Source organism: Lithobates pipiens, unplaced genomic scaffold, assembly GCF_037356315.1.
Source record: "Lithobates pipiens isolate NorthernLeopardFrog02 unplaced genomic scaffold, aLitPip1_a1.2 Scaffold_19, whole genome shotgun sequence".
In the NCBI taxonomy this organism is placed as follows: domain Eukaryota; kingdom Metazoa; phylum Chordata; class Amphibia; order Anura; family Ranidae; genus Lithobates; species Lithobates pipiens.
In genome coordinates, this window is record NW_027507764.1 from 536,413,949 (window position 1) to 536,434,183 (window position 20,235).

A 20,235-nucleotide genomic window follows, 5' to 3' on the forward strand; every position below is an offset into this window, starting at 1 on the left:
TGTTCCAATGGTCACAAATTCTCAAAAGGCCTCAGAGTCCACCAGTTTATATGGCAGTAGTTGGCGGGCTATCAGTTCTGACAAGCCAGCGGTCAACTGTTGGGCAAGAGGGTTATGCGGCGACATCATTTTTTTTTACGCTCGAACATTTGGCCCATGGAAGCCTGCCTTTTTCCAGAAAAACATGAGGGCGGCATGATGGAAGGTGGAGTGGAGGACAATTGTGAGCAGAGAGGATAAGGAGACGTAGAAGACGAGGCTGGACGGTGAGAGCCTGGAGTGTGGCTTTGTGGTTTTCGTTGCTCCCACTGGGCTTGGTGATGGCAGCTCATGTGCCTTCTTAAGGCAGTCATCCCTAGGGGAGTGTTGGGCTTACCGCGACTTATGCGTTGACTGCAAAGGCTGCAGATGGCAACACTATTGTCAGCAGCGGACATGTTAAAAAAAGCCCACACTGCGGAGCCATGTGCCGGCGTCCTGGGAGCACCAGATGTGACCGTACATGGTTGATGTCTCGCTCCTGATACATTAGCAGTCTGACTTGTCCCTCCTGTGCAATGTAAGTTCCGCCTGCTTCTCCTCCCTATCTACTGGTCCATATCTCCCTCTGAACTCCCCTCTTCTTCCTCTCTTGTGGGCACCCACGTGACACGTCATCATCGACGTCACCTTCCCCACCGCTATAATTAGAGATCTCGGAGTAGGCAGCACCACCAGGGACCAACCTCCTCCTTGGGCTGATCTGGGTACTGTACGCCGGTTTGGCAAATCGCGAACGAGTAAAGTTCGCCACGAACCGACCGCCGGGCAAACCGCAAGGCCATCTCTACATGCAAGACAATAAAATGATAATTGTATTCTGCAGCACTACATAAATCCTAGGTTTTACGTTTTTATAGTGAATTGCAGATTTACAAATTATACGTTTTTCTAGTGAATTGCAGATTTACAAATTCAAATGCACAATGTATTAGAATAACACACCAGGTAAAAATAACATGAACTGACTTTCATTGTGTTTGTTCTCCTGAATGACGCCCAGTGTGAGAAGTATGTGCATAATGCAGGATCTATAGAACTTTGACATGTTTCCCTTCCTCCTTTACAGATGGAGAACCGATGGTCTCTCAAGTCATGCCAAATTATGGCAGTCTGAATGGAGCAACAAGGCTTACCATCATGGGGCAAGGTGGGTATGGGAAAAATGATTTGCCACTGGGACATAGCTTTTTATGGCCAGAGCTTGGTTATGAAGTTGGGGTATTGAACAAGGTAAAAAAACAAAACAGATATTGCTGCAGATTTTTGATTGTTTCTCAATGTAAAAGGGGTCCTAATGTGTGCCCTTTCTGCGTAGAATTCACATAGTAAAAACAAAACAACGGTTGTAAAAACCACAGCTGGCTTAAATTGTTGTAAGGTAGGGTAGGGGGTCCTTTCATTTTGTTTAATAGGATCAAAAGTGTTGAACCACCAATCAGAAACCCCTCCAGCTTTAGTTGCTGATATTACTCTGTATTTTAAAGAGAAGATTTGACTGCTAAAAATAGATTCTAATGGAAGGAAGGGTCAAAGATATAATATACATTACTGCATTCATAACATACACCTGGGTGGATATTATAGATCACAAAGTAGATATTTGCCAGCACACCATGGTTCAGCAAAAGTGGTGTCCAAATAGATCATTTATTGCATGATCACAACACAAGGAGAGTGCAACGTTTCAGAATCATGCAGGACCCCTTCGTCAGGTGTGTGATGACATCACATGCCTGATGAAGGGGTCCTGCGTGACTCCGAAACGTTGCACTCCCCTTGTGTTGTGATCATGCAATAAATAATCAATTTTTGGCACCACTTTTGTTGACCATGGTGTGCTGGCAAATATCTACTTTGTGACTTGAACCGGTATCCAGTTGCTCTTTTGCTGCAGCACCCAAACTTTGAGAGCTTATCCAGGAACGTGTTCCGATGGGAATATGAAGTATTACATATTATAAATCAGGCACATATGCTGGATGGGTGGAGCATATATATATATATGTGTATGTATTATTTTGTTCGACTTTGTCATTTGTTCTAGGATTCAATAAATGCTATTCTCTCTAGAAAGAATCAAACATGCTGATTAATAGGAGTAGATTATGTTCTACACAAATCTGCACACTCCTTTTTATGCAATATGTATGTAGCACCCTCTAGTGTATAGTTTGGTTAGTAACTTGGAAACTTCTAGAAACTAGTGGGCGAGGTATAGAGGCAGGGATTTGAATATTTATGGGAGTTTACCCAATCCAAAGGCAGGAGGCCTGCCAGGGTGATAAGATGGATCCATAAATATTGAAGAACATGGCCAGTTGGGGTTGTTGTCGGGTGGAAGATGGAGTGCTGAGCTGAGGATTGTGAGGCCTAAGGAGACACCAGGGCTGGGGGGCTCTGCCTCTAGGCTGGAGCTGAGGAAGTAAGGAGAAATATCTGGAGAGAGAGATCTTCACAACGCTTCAGTCTCATCCAGGAGAGACCCTGTCTAGCATGGGAAGACCTGTACAGCGGAAGGCCTGAACAGCAGTTTTATCCAAGGCAGCAGGATTCCAAAATCAGTGTGAGTACCTCTACACCTCCAGGGCCTACAAGGGTAAAGGCTGCCAGATGCAAAATTTAGCAAGCCTTCGTTGGGACAGTGTCACAGCTAACCCTAAATCCCTATCTCTGGGATAATTTCAAGGCAGCCAGGTGGGCTGGTGTTTTCTGCAAGCGTTGGGCCTTTGTGAGTTTCATCAAGGGGACATAGAGCCCCTGCAAGTGTTGGGAATTTGAGAGTTTCAACAAGGGAGCATAAAGCTCCTAAAAGAGGAGCTTTGTTACTGATCCATAAGAGACTGATATAACTCCAGATGGGGTGCAGTCTGGGATAATTTTTTGTGTACATAGAGAAAGAAGTGTGTCCTCTACCAAGTTCAAGTTGGGCATCCCATAATCCCTCTTCCCCATCCAAGTTGTTTTCCCTTGATAAAACAACAACAATAAACAAGACCATGGACTGGTTACTGTCTCTGCGTGGAAGTTGGAAAATGTGAGATGCCTGGCTGTGCAAGAATAGGGGGCCCCAAAAATTCAGTGGCCCTTTAGGAGGTAGCACTACACTAATAATTACATAACCTTAATAATATTGACAACACAATCCTGAAGTGAGAGTTTGTTCAAAGGTAACTAAGAGTAGGACTAAATTAAAACATTATCCACCTTGATACAGGGCACTTACACCCCCTTTCTGCCCAGACCAATTTTCAGCCTTCAGTGCTCTCACACACAATTTGCGTCCTTTTTTTCACACAAATGGAGATTTCTTTTGGTGGTATTTAATCACTAGTGTTTTTTTAATTTTTTGTGCTATAAATAAAAAAAGACCGTAAATTTTGTGAAAAAGATGCCCTTTTCTTTGTTTCTGTCATAAAATTCTGCAAATAAGTAATTTTTCTTCATAAAATTTGGCCAAAATTTATACTGTTACGTAGCTTTAGTAAAAATAACCCAAATTAGTGTATTTTATTTGGTCTTTGTGAAAGTTATAGTGTCTATAAACTATGGTGCCAATCACTGAAAATTGATCACATCTGATCAGGCCTTCAGTACATCAGGAGTATCTCAATTCTTGAGACACTAACAAGTCAGGAAAGTACAAATACCCCCTAAATGACCCCTTTTTAGAAAGTAGACATTCCAAGGTATTAAGTAAGTAGCATGGTGAGTTGTATTGTATTGACGATTTTTTTTTTTTTTTTTTACAAAATTGTCATATTATCAGGTTACTTCTCACACACATGCATACAACAAAATACACCCCAAAATATATTCTGCTACTCTTCCCAAGTATGGCGAAACCACATCTGTGAGACTTTTACACAGCATGGCCACATACAAAGGCCCAACATTGAAGTAGCACCTTCAGGCGTTCTACGAGCATAAATAACACACACATCTAATTTCTCAACCACTTATTACAATTTTGAAGGCCCTGGAGCACCAGAACAATTGAATTTCCCACAAAATGACCCCATTTTGGAAAGCAAACACCCCAAAGTATAATCTATGAGGTATAATGAGTCTTTTAATTGGTTAATTTTTTCCTGACGTTTTCACAAAATGTGTAAAAAAAATGAAAACGCATTTTTTTTTACACAAAGTTTTCAATTTATAAGATATTTCTAACACATAGCATATATATAGCAAAAATGACACCCCAAATACATTCTGCTACTCTTTCTGAGTATGGTAATACCACATGTGTGAGACTTTTACATAGCCTGGCCACATACAGAGGCCCAACATTGAAGTAGTACCTTTAGGTGTTCTAGGAGCATAAATTACACATCTCATTTCATTCCTACCTATCACACTTTTGAAGGTCCTTGAGCACCAGGACAGTGGAATTACCCACAAAATCACCCCATTTTGGAAAGAAAACACCACAATGTAAATTCTATGAGGCATGGGCTGCAGATAGTTACTCAGGTACTCTGATGGGCTGCAGGTAGGTACTCGGGTAACTTGATGAGCTGCAGACAGATAGTTTGGATACTCTGATAGGCTGGTAACAGGTACTCGGGTACTCTAATGGCCTGGTGACAGATATTCGGGTACTCTGATGGCTTGGTGACAGGTACTTGGGTGCTCAGATGAACTGTGACAGGTGCTCAGATACTCAGATGGACTGTGGCAGGTACTCAGATACTCAGATAGACTGTGACAGATACTCTGGTACTCATATGGACTGTGACAGGTACACGGGTACTCTGGTACTCATATGGACTGTAACAGGTACTCAGGTACTCTGGTTCTCAGATGGACTGTGACAGGTACTCGGGTACTCAGATGGACTGTGACAGGTACCCAGGTACTTGGATGAACTGTAAAAGGTACTCAGGTTCTCAGGTGAACTGTGACAGGTACTCGGGTACTTAGATGGACTGTGACAGGTACTCGGGTACTCAGATTAACTGTGACAGGTCCTTTGATGGGTGGTGACAGGTACTTTGATGGGTGGTGACAGGTCCTCTTTATTGGGGGGGGGGATCAGTGTGATTGGTGTACACTGTAGGCAGAAACGAGATGTTACCGAAATCTCCTTCTCACGATCAGGGTGTGAGGAGGAGAACCCGTTAACATCTCATTACCGCTCTATGTTTACATTTAGTGATCAGCTGTGAAAGGATCACAGCCGATCACGTGGTAAACAGCTGCTGGCCAATGGCTGTTTACCAGCGTCGGTTACGAGCAGTGTTCCCGGGAACACGCCACCACCGACATGCATGGGCAGCGCGTCCGCGATCGCTCGCATGCGCCGTGCAAAGTGGGGCTGGCACCAACGAACAAGACCCATGCCACTTGGCCGTCATATGATGGCCAGCAGGTTGCAAGCGGTTATGAATACATATGTATATGATATGAATGAGTGCATATTTTTCTTCAAACTGTTCTGAAAATAGCTCAATGGGTTGCCACCACTTCATAACATGCAACTGTGCCACCTTGAAAGTTTGGGTTTAGGTCACAAGAGATTCCACTGTGTCCAGGACATCAATGTGCTAGAAAGGGATTTCACTCTAATGATATCATTCCTAAAAAGTTTTACTGAAAGCCAGAGATAGCACAGGAAATATAATAGGCCCACCAAAGAATTACTCACATGTGCACAAATATGTATGACAATGACAGTAATAATCCACCAAATTACAGTAATGGTGTTCATGAGAAATGAGCAGCTAAGTGAGCCTTGTGCATCAATGCATTTTGCTTTCTGCTCAGGATACACAGAAGGACAGCATATGGTTCACTATTTAGATGAAAAACACAAGTTATACTTATGCAAAGCATATAAATGTTGTTGCATTTCCATGCATAGTATATCCAAAAGAATTGTTCACCTTGCCTGGAGACATAAGCGGCCAACTGCAGCTGATCACACTGTTGTAGTTTGAAAACTTTGCCTCAAGCAGATCAAGTGTGGCAAAAAAAAACTGCCATTTGGGTACCACATGCTTGACAAGGCATTTAACCTCCAACCACTCAGCCTGTTGAGCACCGAAAGCCACACAAAAGGGATGCAATTCTGCTCCTTCTCTCTCCACCTCACCTTTCAGGTTGACCCCCACTATATCTCATGACCTTTCAGCAGCCTACACAGGCAGGGATGATGGTATAGTGAAGGGTTTCACAGGTCCTTGCAGCACACCTGCAAGCAGCACACCACCAGCTGTAGACAAATTTCTCTGCCCCAGCTGCTGCAGCGAATAAAAAAATACAGTCACTGCCACCCACATGCCCAGCATCTAAATTCCAGCTTGTCAAAGCTGCTGGCTTCACAACTCCTGCCTTTCCATCTGGTGGATTCTGCCCCATTCCATGAATTTGCAGAATGTGCTGTACCACAAAGGCAGGTTTCCCAGTCACTATTTCTTTTCGCATAAGGCCATTCTAGCTCTGTGCATTCACATGGAAGGCAATGTTGTGGTATCATTGGGCAAGGCAGTCAGCCACAAGGTCCATGTTACTGCTGACACATAGTCCAGCAAGCATGGTCAGGGACGATATATTTTTTTCACAGCACACTGCGTAAACCTGCTGACAACTAGGAAGGATGCAGTACAGGACTTGGTGCTGGTGGTGTTTATGCAAGATTTGTCAGCTCCATCCCCTCATCCTCCTCCTCCATACCCTCTTCTGCTGAATTTTCCCATGGACCACTAGTACCCCCTAAGCGTTCAAGGGACTATTCTAGGAGTCAGGCTAAAAGATGCAATGCAGTGCTTCAGCTGGTGTGTCTAGGGGACAGGGGCTACACCGGATGAGAGATTATTTCAGCTCTGCAGGGGCAGGCCCAGAGGTGGTTCACGCTATGCCAGATTGAGCCAGGAATGGTGGTGTGCGATAATGGCACTAACTTTCTGTCCACCCTTCGACAGGTAAAGATGATACATGTGCCATGCCTGGCACATGTCCTAAATTTGGTGGTGCAGAGTTTCTTAAACAGGTACCCAGGGTTGGATCTGCTAAAGCAGGCCAGAAGAGTCTGTAACCATTTCAGGTGATCATACACAGCCAGTGCTCAGTTGGCTGAAATTCAGCGGGAATTCCACCTGCCCATAAACCGCCTGATTTGTGACATGCCTACCAGGTGGAACTCAACTTTGGCAATGCTGCAGCAGTTGTACATGCAGCAGAGGGCAGCCAATCAGTACCTGTGTAAGTATGGCACAACAACAGGCTCAGGCCAGCTTTTTTCCCCATGCCAATGGCTGCTAATAAAGGGTGCATGCACTGTACTGTCACCTTTTCAGGAGGCAACAAGGATGGTGAGTCACATGCATTAGTGACAGAATCCCTCTTGTCTTCCTGCTGGAGCAGACTCTGTGTGGCCTTATGGACGGAGCACTGGAGGCAGAATTAAATAAAGTTTGACTTTAATGTCCATTGTCTAGGCACAGATGCACTTGGAATGGGGCTTTCATTTTAGGCCTGCCGTGTCATAATGGTATTACTGCAGAAGTCTTTTGTCCTCCTGGAGAGGGCCTTTTTACATACAGTACATTTCCAGTGACTATTGCCTGTACTGTCCAGACCTGTTATGTGTACTCTGGTCATATCACTATTGTGCCACTTCCTATACTGCTAAGATAAATCACAGAGACTTTAATGCACACATGGACTATCATTTACGTAACCAAGGAATCTATCTCTGCAAGAATTTAAGAATACAAAATATTTTAAGCTGCATTAAAGAGATTGTTTTTAATGAACTGTTATGACATTTGTAGGATTTAAGCCCAGTGTAATATATATACCTTCCCCCATGACCGGCACGCCCTCTCCAAACCCCATCCCATATTAACAAATGATTTGACTAGTTTTGAAGTAAATGGTCATCCGGGTCTGGCCTTAATTTATTAACAAAATATACTTTAATAAAATTCCATAAATAAATGTAAACATTCCCAGCCATGGCATGGTCATGGCTAAATAGCATAACAAACATACTGGTCACTGCAAACGACTTCCAACTTTTGACCTCTTGACCTCCAGGCGGAATCCCCTGTCTTGAAGGCTATACCCAAACCGTTGCAGTGACCTACCCCTTTTAACCCTTCCAGGTTAACCCCTTGTAACCTGGAAATACCATTAAACCACCCCCATCCCATGGATGGGTACAACATGTTTTCTACCTGTACCTCACTTCACCTCTTCTAAAGACCGCAAGAACTGCCTAGAATCCAACCCTATTCACCTTGACCTAAAACCCCAATATAACCAGGGAGGGTGGGTGGAGATCACTTCCTCCTCCGCTCTCCGAATGCTTACGTTCCCCACTGCTAGAACGGACAATGTCATGGCTCCACCCCTAGCTCCGCCTACACCCTCTCTTAAAGCAGCCACCAAACCTTCCTTAAAACGGCGAATGTGCAGTCCAGCACATGACATGCCGTCCCTGCGCCCACCACCTGCGGCTATCAGCTATGGGACTTTCTGTCTTCTTCATGTGTGATTGGTAAATCTGAGTAATCTAGATTCATATATATTTTTGTTTTATTTACTTCATTCTCCAGGCTTTTCAGATGCTAACCAATTTGATTATGGTGATGGAAATACCAACCTGGGGAACAGTGTCCAGCTAGTTTCCTCCACCCTTTCAATCCCCTGTGATGTGGAGAAAGATGCCAGTCATGCAACACAAATAACTTGTTACACCAGGTATGTTTACCTAGACATATAAAATGCAGCCAAGTATTTCAGATGACCTAGGTAGAGTAGAGAAGGGTTAACACCCCATCACTGTATTTTTAGCTTCAAAGTGTGAATTGTACTGCCTGTGTCCTGCACATCCTATTGAAGACACAGCAGAAAATGAGAGGAAATCTCCCACAAAGTGAGGAAATTCCCATTTTAGACAGTTGTTACACAAATATTAGTGCAAATTTGATGATTTACTCTCACTTCTGGCTCTGGCGATAACTCTAAATCACCTGCATAATACTTGTATCAGAGTTTTTGTAAAGAGAACTATCTGCATTGACAATAGCAAAAATCAAGTATTTTTATACTGTATGCTCCAGTAGAAAAGGATGAAGCAATAAAGAATACCGCAGTGTGTGTGTATTGTTTAACCCTTTCATGACTAAGCCTATTTCTGACATTAGGCATTAACAAGTTAAATCACGTACTTTTTGCTAGAAAATTACTTAGAGCCCCCAAACATTATATATATATATATATATATATATATATATATATATATATATATATATAAAAACGAAACCGCAAAGTTAGCCCAATTTTTTTGTATATTGTGAAAGATGATGTTACGCCAAGTAAATAGATACCAAACACTTCTCAGATTTATGGGTTCCTGTTAGTTGCTGCCATCCCCGAACTGTCCTCCCTCCGCAGGAAATGGGTGGGGGACATACCGGAGCTAGATGACGATGACTGGAGGGAGATTTGGGGGTTCCCGTTCTCTCCTCTGGTCTCAGCCAGGGACAAACTAGTTCGGTATAAAATTATACATAGAGCTCACTACACACCCCACAGAGTGCACCGGATGTCGCCGACACATTCCCCGGCATGCTGGAGATGCTCGTATCAGCCAGGGGACTTGTTTCACATTTTCTGGGCTTGCCCAGCAATTGGACATTACTGGAAGGAAGTTTTCCAGGTCATAGCTAAAATCACTAAGACTAGTATTCCTTATGATCCTAAATATTGTCTGCTGGGGCTGGTGGAACAGATGTTAATCCACAGAGCTAGGAAAATACTCATATCCTTATTACTATACTATGCACGTAAGGTCATCACGATGAATTGGAAGCAATCATCTCCCCCCTCTGTCAAGTTCTGGAAGGGTCTAGTGAATGCCAGTTTGCCCTTTATAGAGCCACCTACGAGGGCAGGGGTTGCCCACATACTGTAAATTTGAGAAGGTGTGGACCTGTTGGTTGGACGATAGCACTACCGCGACTGATGCAGTGATTAACCCTTAGACCAATATTAAGGTTATGATATGGTAATAGACTGACCCAGGTACTACATGTATTTCTATGTTATGATATCCTGCACTTATGCTTTTGAGCACAGATCCTCCTGCTTTCAACCTCTCCCCACATTGGGGTTTAGATAAGTTAGTTTTTTTTTTTTTTCCGGTCTGCCTTGTTGAGGCCTATTGTTGCTTCAGAGGAAGACCGAATATGTTGTGTTACCTGATGTGTCTTGCTGCGGTTTGAAGCCACATCGGAGATTTTGCCCCTGTGTGGGTACTGCTGGCCCATGTGTGGACAATTTTCTATGCTATTAATAAAAATCAATAAAAATGATTTTGCAAAAAAAATAAAAAATAGATACCAAACATGTCACACTTTATTAATGCACTCACTCATGGAATGGCGACAAATTACTGTACCTAAAAATCTCCATAGGCGACGCTTTAATTTTTTTTTACGGTTACCAGGTTAGAGTTACAGAGAAGGTCTAGTGCTAGAAGTATAGCTCTCCCTCTAACGATCACGGTGATATCTCACATGTGTGATTTGAACACCGTTTACATATGAGGGCGAGACTTCCGTATGCGTTTTCTTGGCTGCGTGAGCTCGCGGGGACGGGGGCGTTTAAACATTTTTTTTTCTTATTTTTTTTTTTTTTATTATTATATTATTAAATTATGTTTAAAAAAATTTTTTTTGATCACTTTTATTGCTGTCACAAGGAATGTAAACACCTAGATTAAGGCTTACCTGTAGGTCCAAGAAATATCTCCTAAACCTACATGGTTTAGGAGATATTTGCCGAAAGACAGGCATCGCTGTCTACGGTGCATGTGCCGTAGACAGCGGCACGCAGGCACACTGAGCGTGCCGCAGTTAATGGTGATATGCCGCGAGTGGTGGCTCCCGTGCGCATGCACGGGAGTGGCGTCATTGCGGCTCCGACGAATAACAGCGCCGGAGCAGCGAGACCCACCAAGAAGATGGAGGCAACGGACTACAGGGGACAGCGGTGACTTCGCTGGCTCCTGTGTCAGGTAAGTGACACATAATGGACTACTATGCGATGCATAGTAGTCAATTATGCTTTACCTTTGCAGGGAATCAAAGAGGAAGTAAACCCATCAGGGTTTACTTCCTCTTTAATATCAATCTCAAAATTTTTACGAAAATTATAGCTACCAGAATCCAAGAGCACATTCCAACTTTGATCCACCTGGATCAGGTTGGATTTGTGCCTGCTCGAGAAGCTAGGGACAACACAAATAAAGTGTTAAATATCTTGTATGTGGTAAATAGGAACCAAACCCCCTACATATTTCTAGGAACCAACGCGGATAAGGCCTATGATAGAGTGGATTGGCAATTTATGGTGGTGGTCTTGAGATGTGGGGATTGGAGAGGCTATGATCTCCCATATAGGTACATTGTACTCAGAACCCTCACCTCGAATCAGAGCGAATGGGGTACTATCGGAACCCTTTATGATTAAAAATGGTACGAGACAAGGCTGCCCTCTATCGCCACTCCTATTTGCTCTATCATTAGAGCTTTTTCTATGCACAGTCCGGTTAAATCCGGACATAGGGGGAGTGACGATGGGGGACACCCAACAAAAGGTATCAGCATATGCGGATGACATGCTGTTCTCACTTACAAATCCTATAATTTACTTACTGATGCTCCTCTGCAAATTCAATAAATATGGTACCTTAAACTTAAAGATTAATTTCAATAAATCAGAGGTCATGGGAGTGGGGATAGGAAATCCTGAGCTTGTAAAATTTCAGAGTAGTTTCCAATTTAAGTGGACTACAACTGCATTGAGATATTTGGGGACAAATATACCTCCCAAAATGTCTAAATTATTCAAATTAAATTTTCCACCTCTGTTAAAAGATACAAGGGTACTACTTAATAAATGGCATTTGGGATTACATTCGTGGATTGGGAGGTGTAACATCATTAAGATGTGTATTCTTCCCAAATTCTTATATCTCCTTCAGGCATTACCGATTCACATCCCTTCTAAATACATTGATCAGGTGGCAACAATGCTCTCTGAATTTATCTGGGCTCATAAACGATCGAGATTGAACAGACAACAACTCTCATACCCTAAAACTCATGGTGGCCTGGCAGTACCCGATATACGGAGATACCAACAAGCGATGCATTTAACGAGGCTAATTGATTGGAATCGTCATCAAAAAACTAAACTATGGCCAAGATTGGAACAATTCCAGAGTAGTATCTTACTCACCAGGGCACCATGGTGCCACTTGTTAATGCCAAATGATATAAAAAATCATCCGATGGTAGGGCTGACCGTGCGGATATGTAGGTCACTTTTTACAAAATACTCTCTCACATCAGCAAATTCCTTATTGTACCCGATCATGGGGAACCCAGCATTCCTTCCAGGAATCCAAGAACCAGTTTTTCATTCAATAAGGAAAAATGGTCACTTTCAGGCATCTCATTTTCTGTCTAATAATAAATGGCTGTCCATAATGGAACTTATGGATAAAACGGGTATCTATGGATTGGATCATCGGAGAGCCTTAAAGTTGACCCATTTCTTAAGATCTTTGTCAAAATCTGACTAGGTATGAGCAGGGCTGGTGCAAGGATTTTTGACACCCTAGGCGAAACCTCATTTTGCCGCCCCCTTGGCTCCACCCCTGACTCCACCCCCTTTGCCCTGCCCATGTATACCCCACCTTTTTAATGAAGCACCCATCAATGCAGCCTACCAATGAATGTTTGCTTGCTTGCATTCATTCAGGAGTTGGGACACAGACACAGTCCTCTGCCAACGCTGCGCCTCTGACACTTTGTGCAAACGGAGCAGTGGCGGCCTGGTGATGCTGAGGCTAAGTTGCTTGCTGCAGAGAGAAAAGAGTAGGAACACCAGTGGCCAGGTGCCCCTAGGCAACAGTGCGCCCTAGGGGGCTGTTTAGTTTGCCTAGTGGTAGCACCGGCCCTGTTCCTGCTACATAACTATAAATCCCCATGGTTGAGCACTCAACTGCTACCCTCTTCAGCTGCAGAGGCAGCAGCAGGTAGTCAATATTTTTGTTTATTTAGGCCCCATACACATGATCAGAACAAAAAATATTGCTTTTGAATCGATCGTACGATAATCTGATTGTACACAGCATTCCAGAGCCAATCATGATAGTTCATCTGATATATACGATCGGACATGCTTGAAAAATTTCTGCGTACGATACCAGATTGTATGATTTCTGCACTTTTCCCACACCACATGAAAATACAGAAATTTATGGGATCCTTTGATTTTTTTTTTTTTTAATGGCATCCCCACACATGCAGCAAACACACTTGTATTCATACCCACCAAAACAGACCACACTGCAATATAATGCAGATTGGTGTGAAGCGATTTCAAAAATCACATTTGCATCTTTATTGCACGTTTTACGCAAACACGGCTGCCCATTGATATTAATAGGCTTCCTTAAGTGCTGGTTCACACTAGTGCGATGCGAGAACCCTGCGAACGACACGCACGGCAGTTCACACTGCCATATGCGAACTGCTGGGGAGTGTCATTATATGTTAACGACACCCCCATTTCAGCTCACATATCGCACTGCGAACTGACAGTTTGGACATGAATCGGATCGCATATATGTGAACACACATACGATCCGATTCTGGTCCGAACAGAAAAAAGCATCCTGTGCGTGTTTGGACTGAATGCGGTGCGATATCAGCCATACTATCTGTACGGCTGACATCGCACCGCACAGACATCGCATGTAATGTGAACAGCAGTGCGCTGCAAATTACATGCGATGTCTGGCATCGCACAAGTGTGAACTGGCACTAAAACACGATACGTGGGAACACACACACTCTGATACACCTCGGAGGGAGCAAGTCCTCAATAAAGTGAAAAGGGAATGTGATCCCCCCCCCATCACTACACATGGGATGACCCCATTATTACATATCAGTACACATGGGGTGAGCCCACATTAACATACAGGGGTAACCCTCATCACTACGCAATAGTTGACCCCCATTATTACACAGGGGTGACCCCTTAATTACTGCACAGAGTTGCCCCCATTATTACAGATAACCCCACATTAATACACAGGGTAGACCCCTCCATCACTACACAGGAGGAACCCCATTATTACACATCGGTGACCAAATGTAGAGAAAGTTGCATAGAGGTGATAGTGGGAGGACTGAACCATATACAGGTGGGGGGGGGGTGTCCTGGCACACACTTACCCCATGGTGATGGGTAGTCAGGCAGCTGCGGATGACAACTAGCGGGAGGAATCTGTGTCTCTCCAGCTCTCAGGAGATCACACATGCGGCTCTCATCAGTGGATTCCCACAGAGCTCCAGTCGGCACCAGACTGAGTATGAACCCGGGAAGGAGAGATGGAGTGTGCTCAGTCACCCGCCCCCCCCAGCCCCCCCCCCTCCTCCTCCAGTGACCAGGGTTAGTGGATATCTGTTCTCCACTCTGATGTATTGTGGATGAAGTGAGAACACCGGCGAAGAGCATCCCCGGCATCCCTTTAGATGGGTCACAGGCAGCACCAGAGTTCTCCACCCGTCGCCACTGAGACTGTACGGGGCCTCGGGAGCAGCTGCCTGCTGTGTTAAGATGGACATAGTAGCTGACTGCAAACAGAGGGAAGAGGGTCACCAGTGGCCAGGCGCCCTAGGCGGAAGTGCACCCTAGGCGGCTGCCTAATCCGCCTAGTGGTAGCACCGGCCCTGGGTATGAGACCTATTATACAGATGAGGGGGCAATGTCACATGCATTATCGGCTGTATATAAGCTATTGATCACGCCATCGGAGAATTATCAGCTGCCATGCCTTAGGGCATGGGAGATGGATATTGGTTGTAAGTTCACAGCACGCCAACGGCAAAATATTATCAGTCTTATACACGGATCTACTATAAATACCAGGATACAAGAGACAAATTTTAAAGTGGTTACCAGATGGTGTCAAACCCCTGTAAAACTTCAAAGGATATATCCCTCGCTATCGGATCAGTGCTGGAGATGTCAAGAGGATAGGGGAACAATCCTACACGTATTCTGGTCATGCCCAAAATTAGAATATTTCTGGAAGACGATCTGACAAATAGCTCAAAACTTTACGGAATGCTTAATTCCAAATGACCCAGCTCTTTTTTTGCTTCATGTATCTAATATACCAAGCAGAAGGTATAAAAAAATCAGTCCTCTGACATCTTTTTAATGCTGCTAAGGCATGTATTCCTGTATGTTGGAAATCTACACAAGTACCATCTATTGGTATGTGGTTCAAAAAAGTAGAGGAAATTAAGAAAATGGAGGAATTAATCCTCACAAAACGCCATCAAAAGTAACAATATATTAAGACTTGGACACCTTGGAATATATATATTTTTCCAATGAGGGACAGACCCTGTTTGAAAGCAAAATGGTAGACTAAGCAAAGGTAACCTAAAGGGGACCATTTAGATAAACCATTGAAGGGATTTCTTGAGATTTAGTAGTATTATGACGGGAGCGCGCTCGCCACCACCGTTCCCTTTTTTTTCCCTTCTTCTTTTTTATTTTTCGGGTATTAAATGGGGGAAAAAGTTGAGGCAAGAAGTACTGGGACATATGTGGCAACAGGGTATAATTTGTTGGAATAGACACCTAGGTATGGAGAAATAGAGCAAAAGAGTTGGAAATCTGGACTCTGGAAATGGTGGTGAGGCCCATTATGTTATATATAGGACTGAAATTATATGACTTAGAGGAGTGACATAAGTCTGATATATATATTTGAATTGTTGACATTATTACTTTATATATTTTCAAATGGAAAAGATGTGTTCTTTTGTTTTTGTGTTTTTCTTGTCTTATGAAATAAATAAAAGATTAAAAATAAAAAATACTACACAGGTGATGCCCACCTTGAGCTCTCACCTTCCTTGAAAATCACCTAAATAGCTGTCCTTTATGCCCATCTTCTTAGAAAGCAGCCGTGTTCACATCGATGTGCTGCAGTTTGGATGCGGCGCAAATTATCCATGTTCTACATTTGGTTTTAGGTTTTCTCCCATTGACCCATTCTATTAGATTTTGTGTTTTCATGAAAGCGCATTAAAGATCTGCATGTTACATCGTTGATGCACTTACAGTTAATGCACCGTCTAATAGAAGTCAGTGGGAATTTTATGTAAACCACATATACAACTGTGCTGTGTCTAAACCACAATGCACCAGTGAGAGCACGGCCTCACTGAATAAAAAACAATCACATCTTTCACTGATCATCTTATTTTTTTAATCTGTATCTACATGGAGTGGACCAGATTTAAAAGAGAACCCACTACCGTGCAACCGCGGGCCTTATTCAGTAGTCATTTATTATTTGCAGCGGCATCTGTGCAGCCTTATATGGCTACATTGCCGTGTTTAGGTGGATGGGGATGTGTTTAGGTGGATGGGGAGGGGACTGTAAAACTGTGGAACTTCCGAATTCCCTTTTGTTCATAAATATTGAATTGTGTTACTTTCTCCCATATAGGCCTATGCCAGCAAATTACTACCTGGTGAGAGTGAGTGTAGATGGAGTACCTGTTGACATCAGCAACATTTGCAATGGTGACTACCAGTATTGGTGGTGGCAGTACTCATCGGGATGTAGGTTCCAGGTATGTGGACAACAATGTTACCTATGTTTTGCTTGCTACAACTGGTTTTAAACACAGTGCCCTTCCCTCTGCTGTCATTGTGAAGTGGTCATGAGAACATTGGGTGTATAGAAGGCAGAGGACTACTTTTCATTATTATTATTTAGTCTTTTATTCATTGGGGTAATTTTCATACTGATAATAAGTGGAAGCAAAACTGTATTCATAAATATATTACTATGGGATTTTGCAGTTATGGACCTTGACATTGGGATTTATTGCAAGAAAGGGGAATGGGAACAGAAGGGAGTTTAAAGGATAAGTCCACCTTTACAAAAATAAAAATAAATGGAAAAAAATATGCATTTACTATTTTTCTTTTTAGTAGCCTGGAAAGCATTGCACCAGCGATCAACATATCACTGGTGCCATGCATGTGGGCACCAGTGTGAGCTGTCTGCCCGTACATCATACATCATACAGGCAGGTAATTTCAACACCGAGAGAAAGAGTCAACGAACTCCCACAGTGCTCAACAGCGGTATGGTAGTTTATTGTAAACTACAAGCCATCAGCTGCAAAGGATGTCGGTACCTGTAGTGCATTCTTTCACCGAATTAACTCTGTGAATGAATGATGCAGCCATGTGGCGGAGCCTCGCACAGCCTCTCTGTTTTAAAAATGTGACAGCTGGTGCAGGGAACTTCTCCATGTACTGCTGTCACACACAGGGCTCGGATTGCCAAGCCACTGCAGGAGTGGCAACATGTTACACGTTCCACCGTAAAAACAGGTGAAACAAGTAGCATGTTCTCAAAGCTGAAATTATCCTTTAATTTTGTTAGTATGTCTTCCTTTGGCTGCATGGTGGAGGTGCACTCCTTAGCATTAATTACAAATCAGATGACACTTCATTATGGTTCCTAAGTCATGGTAACATCCTAACCCTTCTTTTATAGCCTGTTCTTATGCTGTTACAATGGGTCACACTTTTTGCTACATCCCTATTAGAAAAATGAATGTAATGCTATTCCAGAATGTAAGATCAACAGTCTATACCAGTGATGGCGAACCTTGGCACCCCAGATGTTTTGGAACTACATTTCCCATGATGCTCAACTACACTACAGAGTGCATGAGCATCATGGGAAATGTAGTTCCAAAACATCTGGGGTGCCAAGGTTCGCCATCACTGGTCTATACTGTACATGTGCCAGGATATATAGCCTCTCTAATTGCTCTGGTTCCATTGTCCTCTACAAAGGAAAATTATAGTAATTTCCATATTTTATGGTGAACTGCCCTTAAATTTTAACTAAGAGAAGGTACAGCCAGGCACACATCCTATCAAGAACTAAGGGCATACAATATATGTCCACCTATATTTAAATTTATCTTCCCAACTAGTTCAACAGAGAAATGTAGAGTAAAAGGGATAACCTGCTGAGTTTTTAAATTTTGCCCATATATTGGAAATTCCCTGCATGCAATACAATGTGTTTTAGATAAGTGTTTCTCAACCTTTTCTCAGTCCAGGCATCCTTTTAAAATTATACACAATCTTGAGGCAACCCATAGCAAAATAAAAAAATAAACTAACAGGTTTATGTAATTTTTACATAGCAAATACACTTTTTCACACTGGTGCTAACTAGTATTTCAGAATTTCTTTTCACCCTCAGTTTCTCTCCCTCATTCAGCTAAAGTGCCAATGGAGAAGGGCACACAAGGATTTTCTCAAGCACCCGATGTTCTCCTTGTCAACCTATGACATCAATAGTTTTTAGAATGCCAGCGGCAAGCCCGAGGTTGGAATGCTGCACAATTAAAGTGATACTAAACACACACTGTTTAAGTTACATTGTCCCTTCTATTTCTGTGGATGATGGCACTATAATTTTTTTTAATAAAAAGCAAAACAAACATCTAAGTACCTTTTTCCTAATACAGCCGTCACATGTCACAGTCTGTCTGCAAGGAAACCTAAGTATGAGGAGCTTCCAGTCCTCAGCTGATGGTCACATTTCAAAAAAAAAAAAATACAGAGTAAAAATCAATAAATAATAAAAAAAATGGCATACAAATATATATTTGAAATTAAATCTTTATTATTTTGTGGAAATAACATGGTTCGGGCAGATTTCTGCCAGTCACAGGCTGCGTCACAACCCTCCAGCATGTGTCCTAGACTAAGAGGTGGATCAAGATGTAATATCCCAACCCTATTTTGTTTAGCTGGTTAGTGGGCATGGAGGAGGAGGGAGGGAGTGGGCTGTCATTTACCACTGTGTATACTCCCACATGTGTGACTCTATAGTCATATAGGCCGCTCAAAGGTGATGGGGAGGAAATGCTCAGGATAGAAACTCACAGAAAACTGAGCATGTACAGAGTTGCCTCAACAGCTGCAAAATCCCTAACTGAATTGGGGACATGAACAGAAGGTGGAGACAGAGAGCAGCAGGATCAACTAGTTGTTTTGCAGGATACAGAAAACATTTAACACAGAGAACCATTGTAATTAGTGATGGACGAACTTCCGACGGGATGTTTCGCAAACGCGAACCGCAAAGTTTGCGGCGGACCCCATTCACTTTAATGGCAGGCGAACCTTAAAAACCTCCAGGTCATATTTCCAGCCACAAAATACTTACTAGCTGTGCACACATAGTCCCACAACATGGACACTGACATAACAAAAGTATTAAGTGAATCTGGGATCGACAACGACAAGCATTCTTTTTTTATCTGTGAAATTTTGACAATTCAGGAGCGCATGAAGGCCATGGAGGAGAGGAAAGGTCAGGCCAGGCTATGAAGGGGGTGCAGGAGATGATCAGTGCCACAGTCAGGGCAGCCAGGGCAGCGCAGTCCTGTGCCAGTGTGCCAACCTGTGCTTGAGCCCCTCCCTCTGCCCGGCCCGCATGAAGGCCATGGAGGAGAGGTAAGGTGAGGCCAGGCTATGAAGGGGGTGCAGGAGATGATCAGTGCCACAGTCAGGGCAGCACAGTCCTGTGCCAGTGTGCCAGTGTACCAACCTGTGCTTGAGCTCCTCCCTCTGCCCGGTCCTTACCCCCACCCATGCAGGGCTCCACTGTGGTGGTCCGGAGGTGCCAGTCCAGTGTTGATCCTCAGCCATGGTGCTGGCACTGCCTGCTGATTGGCTTCTCCGCTGCTATCTCCCTCACTGACACCAGCACTGAGATAGAACACTGACATTTGGGGGGGGGTGGGGTTTGTACTGTGCTGCCATTTTAGCACCTCAAGAAATGAGATAGGCAGTCATAAATTAAAAGCTGTGTAAATTCCAGAAAATGTACTCTAGTTTGTAGACGCTATAACTTTTGCACAAACCAATAAATATACACTTATTGACATTTTTTTTACTAAAGACATGTGGCTGAATACATTTTGGCCTAAATGTATGACTAAAATTTAGTTTATTCGATTTCTCTTATAACAAAAAGTAGAAAATATCTTTTTTTTTTCAAAATTTTCAGTCTTTTTCCTTTTATAACGTAAAAAATAA

The 20,235-nt window shown here is 43.1% G+C and overlaps 1 protein-coding gene across 1 annotated transcript in view; it reads left to right on the forward strand.

Moving 5' to 3' along the window:
* The window catches only part of PKHD1L1 (PKHD1 like 1), a 309,471-nt gene that overhangs the window by 8,068 nt on the left and 281,168 nt on the right, over nt 1–20,235 (forward strand). Inside the window, exons 3-5 of the mRNA XM_077493225.1 lie at nt 1,109–1,189; nt 8,604–8,748; nt 16,601–16,727. Coding sequence (XP_077349351.1) covers nt 1,109–1,189; nt 8,604–8,748; nt 16,601–16,727 — 353 coding nt within the window. The remainder of the gene's footprint in view (nt 1–1,108; nt 1,190–8,603; nt 8,749–16,600; nt 16,728–20,235) is intronic.